Here is a 6456-nt window from a genome sequence, read left to right on the forward strand (position 1 = left end):
GGAAACTGCCATGTGCACAAGGTTTGTAGCTTACCTGTGTGGTTCGGTCCACCTGATTGGTTGAAAGCAAATCATGTAGAACTTCTTGCTAAAGCTGCTGCTCAAGGCTATAGTCTTAATGTAGTTATGGCTTTTAGGTTAATATAGAATAGTACATTAACCGTATAGTAAGATCATCTACTCTACTAATGTGTAATAGTGTAAAATGTAATGATACACCAAATAATCATGAAAACACATAAACGAGCAGGTAACCAACATTTATTGACCATTATCAACTTTACAATAAAACCAGAAACATCTGTCAACATTAGCAAAATAAAGAACAAAACTCAATCCAATGTATTTACATAGACAAAGCAGATTCAGGCTCACACACAACAGATAAACAACTGCTTTGTTTGAACCGCAGCGGTGAACATAGCAAGCCTTATGTGTTCTCTTCTTCTAGAATAAGGTACAAATTAAAATTGCCTATGTTTTTTTATATTTTCTTTAAAACAAACAAGACGGAGCTTTTTTTTTTAATCATCGAGAAGGTCCTCTATAGTACACCACAAAATACTGCAAATTTGGGTTAAAATATCGGAATGTAAAAAGTCTTTTAATTTCTGATTTCTTTTTTTTGTATCTTTTTTTTGTTTTGTGTTTTTATTTTGTTTAGTTTTTTTTAACTCTTCTATTTAACAGTCAGTTCAAGTGGTGGTGGTGGTGGTCTATTATCGCTGCTTGAGTCCACTGGAAGGAGGCATCTTGAAGCAGTGGCAGTGGAGGAAGAAGGGGGGGGGAGGGGGGAGGGGGGAGGGGTGGGGGTGCTTTTTCTGATGCCCAAAAAAAAGATGCTTTTTAGCTCCTTCCACTTTCCATCCTTCCCATGACCCGGTGTGAAGAGGCCCGAGGGACTCCCGTCGCTTTAAATCCATGCTCCAGCGTGGCGAAGAACAGACCCACAGCACTAAACACTCAAAAGCCTGCGTCCGGATACTGAAAACCAGGGAAGTGAATCTAGTGAATCTAGTCTGCCGTTACCATGACAAAAGTGGCACGTCGAAGGAGTCTCTCACATACATGTGTATATATTTACATATACCCATACATATGTCTACATATACACATATATATAAATATATATATATATGCTCTTTAATTTTCTCTTTCTTTTTTGCTCTCTCTCTCACTCTCGCTCTCACATGAAAAACAGTTCGTTGAGACACAGTTCACTCGGGTACAATCACTCTTTGTTTTCAGACGGGGTGGCACTCGGGCTGGTGGTCTCCTCTGTGGGTTTTGTGGCCTCAGGTGCCGGAGCGGCCTCTTCCTTGGCCTCCTCTTTGGGGGCCTCCTCCTTGGCCGGCGCTGCGGCCTCCTCAGCCTTGGGGGCAGCCTCGGCTGCTGCCGCTCCTCCGGCCGCCGCCTCCTCCTTCACCTCCTCCTTCTTCTCCTCTGTGGTGCTGGCGGCGGCGGCGCCGCCGTTCTCGGCTGGCTTCCCCTCAGTGGGGCTGGCGGCGGCGGCGGTGGCAGCAGCCTCGCCGGCCGGCGCCTCCTCTTTCACCGCCTCAGCGCCCTTCTTGGTCTTCTTAAGGTTGAGCTTGAAGTTGAAGGACTTCTTGAGGGAGAACTTCTTCTTCTTTTTCTTAGGGGTCTCCTTGGCGGCTCCGGCGTCCGCCTTGGCCGCCTCGCCGTCAGCGGCGGGCGCGGGCTCGATGGCGTCGCCGCTGGCGGCGGGTTCCTTGGCGGCCTCGGCCGAGCCGTTGGTGGCGGCCGTTTCCCCGTCGGCCTTGGCGGAGACCTCGCCGTTGGTCTTGACGTGTCCATTCTCCTGAGAGATGAGATAAAAAATGGCATTGGTGTAAATGATGGCTTTTCTGTTATTGTCTAAGAACAAAAATAAAAAAACGAACGTCTCTTTTAGAAAAAGACATGTTCAATCACTAGACATAAAGACAATAAGAATTACGTATTTTCCATTTAAACAAGAACCTAAAACGTCGTCGATGTCGTCAATTAACCACCGTGTCGCCAAGCGAGCTCGGAGGCGACGCCTTGTAGTAACGCGGTACGGCGGTAGGCGGCGGTCGCGCTACACAAACCGCGGAAGGCTCGCCATCAGACGCCAGACAGATAGCGTCTTCCAACAAAGAAAAAGGTTGTGGCAAACGATTTAATGAAGTGAAGTCGGCAGCTTCCCTTATCGCGATGCATTTAAAAATAAATAAACAGCTGAACGAAACCTCTCCTCTCACATCCGCACAAAAATGCACAAGGAAAAAATAATAATCACTTGATATGACATTTCATGGTCCCATCAACGCGAACCATACTTGTCTAGACAAGTCGGGTACCTGCTGCAGAAATTCACAAACAGCGTGTGATTCTAATTTAAATCCAAGTGAAGACTTTATTTTGTTAAACAGGTGGCCGTGCATCAAATAATAAGGCAACTAGGCAGACGCCTGCCTACGTGCGCCCTGCCTTCTCCAGACCGCCCCCTCCCCCTTCATGAATGACACCGTGAACATCGTTGGGGGCTTTGGATAGGTAAAATCGCCGAACCCACCCTAGCTCCAAGGGGCTCAAATACCGACAGCGATAATATTCATCAATGAAATCAAGTCGTCTACGATAAGTATTTGTTTGGTCATTTTAAATATGACCGACATTCTCGGTTTCATTTCAAATTGGATCCTCCCGCGTCTGAAACAAGTGTCTGGCCACACGGTCACTAGAGGACAGGCGAGCTCATCGTATGATATCAACCCCAAAAAGTCTTCAATTTCACACCAAAACAAGGATAAGGCGACTTAGTAAACACATATCATTAACTGTATGTTTTTTTTTTAATATATGTTGAACCGCATAACTGTTGCTGGTATAATTGCGCTGTAAAACAGTAATTCAGCGTAAATTACCTGTCCATTGGTTTTGACCGCTGCACCGTCGGCGGCAGCAGCATTCGCCTCAGCGGCCACCTCTCCCTTGGAAGCCTGTGATCCCATTCTCTTTTCTGTTAATTTGTTTAAAGCAAATGAAAAAGAAAAACGAAAAAGTCGTTTTGAAGTAAATCCAAAAACCAGGTCAAATTACGCGTCCACCGGTAAAATGATGAAAAAAAAGCGTGTTACTCGTTGTTTAATGTGAAAATTGTTACTCCCCCTCTATTGCTCTGTCTCGTTTCGACCTGTCGTCCCAGCAGAAAGACACCTACTAAATTCTAAACTGATTGAACGCAACGCTTGAAGATAGCCCTAGTCTGAAAAAACACCCAGGGGTGTGGTCTATAGCAACTCTGCCCAATCACCAACCAATACTCCAACCATTCTCCTCCCTTCGAATGAAAAAGACCCAGAGCACTCTCCTCTCCATCTCCATCACATGCTGTAGGTTCGGAATGGCGAAAAAAAATACATGGAGCAACTTTTGCTAAACAATGGTGAATGCACGTACAACTCCATATTACTTAACATGGTGTCATCGGTTACGTTGTTGAAATAGTGACAGCGTTGTTTCGTAAAAAAAAGCTGGTTTGGCGGAAGACGTTAGTGCACTGGCCACTATTATGGTGTTTGTCTAGGAGGCTGTCATGACTGGGTTTGTTGTTCACTTCCGCTTGTCAACAACATACCAGCAGTGGAGAATGTCAACGTGATACTCATGCACATTCCGAGTGCTTCGTTTCTCGCCCCAAACATCCACTCAACTTGTTATTGATAATGTTGTTATTGATACGTTGGAAGGATATTTTCCACGATCACATGGTCTAGCTGATTTCATAGATTTGAGAACAGGGTCCATGTGTGTCTCAATTATTTGGTTTACATTAGATTCTGGGTCTAAGATACACACAGCTGAAGATAGAACTGTTGGAACTGTGTTCAAAGCCTCTGCTTTTATAAAATATGATTTATCTATATATTCAGCGTGAATTAAGGTATAATTACCCTACACGTGTAGCCTAGGGTTAGGGTTAGCCTACATGCACGGGATCTAGCTCTTTTACAACACCACCTGATCAGATTGGTGTCCTCACACCGAAAACGGTGCACACACAGACACACACACGCACACAAACACACACACACACACACACACACACACACACACACACACACACACACACACACACACACACACATACACAGTGACATTGGATAGACCGGAAAAGCATGGACACACTCACACGCACACACACACACACACACACACACACACACACACACACACACACACACACACACACACACACACACACAGCAGATCATGCTGTATCTCTTGTTCATAATATTTCCTCTGTGTGCAGAGTGGAATGCGAGGCATGCCATGCCTCCTGGTATGGGCTGACCGTCTTTCTCACCCCTCTCATCTTCATCAGCATCCCCCTCTTCATCATGTCACCGCCCCCAAAGTGATCACCAGAACTCCAGGGGTCAGACACCTGTGTGGGGGCTTGACGTCCTGTCCTAGCGATGACCGCGGTTGTTTAGCGGTAATGGCATTCCAGACAGCACAAGCTTGGCCCAAACGCTGTGTTCTTTAAGTGTATACATGTGTGTGTCTGTGTGTCTTTGTTTGCGTGTGTGTGTTTGTACATTTGTGTGTGGGTGTGTGTGTGGGGCTTTGCATGTATGAATGTATGTGTGTAGGTGGTACTCGAATATCTGTGCATTTGTGCGACATATCTGTGTGCATGCATGTATGTGTGTGTGTTTTGCATTTATTTGTTTGTGTATGTGTGTGTGTGTGTGTGTGCGTGTGTGTGTCTGTGGGTGGAACATGCATGTGTGTGAGGGTTTGTGTAATATGTGCAAATAAGGACGGCATTGTCATGGGACCGGGGAGCATCAGGGGGTGAAAGGCACGGAAAAGCAATCTTTTACGCATAGACAAACCACACACACACAGTCACACATGCACACACAAACACACACACACACAACTGACACACACACACAAAGATGCACACAGACATAGAGGAGCAATGGGGGCATCAGCTGGGACACAGCCCATAGATAGAGTTGTGTCTAGTGTGCATGTATGTGTGTGGTGTGTGTGGATGTGAGTGTTTGTGTGAATGGCTTCAAAGTTGCATAAAATGAGTGTCAGTCCTAGAGCAGAGTATAGTTATATCCAATAAGCATAGCTATAAACATCATCCATTGACATACAGATGCTTCTTTTATTCTCAGTGTTTGGCCGGATGTGATGTACCTGAACCGCCTCTGATTAGCAGTCTCTGATACAACCATTCTGGATAAACATGGGACTGTCCAATCAGACAGTTTGACAAAGGAGACGCAGCAGAAACACACAACCGTTGGAAGAGATTGTGTTTCAATGTGTCCATTTCAATGTGTCCAAGTCCAAAAATGCCACCGAGAGCAATAAAGTCAGGTTATTGGGCATAGTGAAAGTGTCAGATAGAGCAGGCAGATAGGAGTGAAAACCCCCTGGGTGTCCAGGCAAAGTCTGTTGGATTTCAGGGTGGTTTCCCGAGCAAGGAATGACCTCACATTCTCGGTCAAATATAAAGTAAACTGTTATTCTATGTTTGTGTTGATCTTGCCAGAGCCATTCCACAGGCCCTGCATCTCCGTATTGTCTGTTGACTTCCAATTCCTGCACCCGCTAACGACAGTAAGCTACGACTTTTATGTCCCGACTATAAATCAGGGCCTGTCGTTAATTAACTGGTAGCTCTAAGCCAATTACAGAGCACCGTTTTCCCCTCTCATGTTGTTGAAGCTGCCCTGACCTATGACCCTGTCTGCTGGAACCTTCTATCACATGACCACCGGACCCTGGGCTCATTTCAAAGCAATGCGTGAAATGTGTGTATGTGCGTCTGTTTGTGTAATTCTAAATGTCTTTGTCTCGCTGCCATCTCCCATATTGTCTTGGTGCTGATTGCTCTTCCTTCATGTCAGCCCCCCCCCCCCACACACACGCACACACACATACACACAACGCTTCGCTCTCTCTTACACCACATAGGGTCCAGCCCAAACGCTGTTGTTGCCCTTGTTACAACCACGGCCGTCTGCTGACTGCCATCAATAAGGCTTTCTGTAGGCATTTTTCTTGGTGTCTGCGATTGGGCACAGGGCGTTGTGCTTCACCAAAGGGCCCATTGTCCCCCGCCTGGACACCCTATGGATGAGCATCACAAGCCCTGCTCGAGGGCTGCCGAAGAGGTAACACAGAAAGAGAGGGCGAGAGAGAGTAGGAGGGAGAGCCGTGTCTATGACCAGAGCATTAGCCCCAGAGAATTAGAAGCATTCTGCGGTGTATGCTACACCTACTGTTTTAATGACTTGGGTTTTCTTTTCTTTTGAAAACACAAACAACGGAAAAACAGATTATAATTTGGAGGATGACCATAAAAACAACAGTAATCATATCAAGACACGGTTAAATCCGGATTAGGATCTGTGTAATTTAGTTTTTTTCTTAATCTCCAGC

General features: G+C 45.8%; 1 protein-coding gene across 1 annotated transcript; it reads right to left on the reverse strand.

Annotated features, from left to right (window-relative positions):
- Nucleotides 1–241: 241 nt before the first annotated feature.
- Nucleotides 242–3196, reverse strand: marcksl1b (MARCKS-like 1b). The gene is made up of 2 exons (XM_079749103.1): nucleotides 2910–3196; nucleotides 242–1819 (listed from the first exon to the last, which is right to left on the reverse strand). The coding sequence occupies exons 1-2, from the start codon at nucleotides 2994–2996 to the stop codon at nucleotides 1232–1234; spliced, it is 675 nt and encodes a 224-aa protein (XP_079605229.1). The 5' UTR covers nucleotides 2997–3196; the 3' UTR covers nucleotides 242–1231.
- Nucleotides 3197–6456: the final 3260 nt, after the last annotated feature.

Source organism: Pollachius pollachius (genome assembly GCF_949987615.1).
Source record: "Pollachius pollachius genome assembly, chromosome: 13".
Taxonomy (NCBI): Eukaryota; Metazoa; Chordata; class Actinopteri; order Gadiformes; family Gadidae; genus Pollachius; species Pollachius pollachius.

Bases quoted from the DNA above. Each gene is read 5' to 3' on its own strand.
- marcksl1b (XM_079749103.1), bottom strand. From the start codon at position 2,996: ATGGGATCACAGGCTTCCAAGGGAGAGGTGGCCGCTGAGGCGAATGCT. The intron at 1,820-2,909 runs GTAATTTACGCT...CTCATCTCTCAG, and splicing joins CGGTCAAAACCAATGGACAG to GAGAATGGACACGTCAAGAC.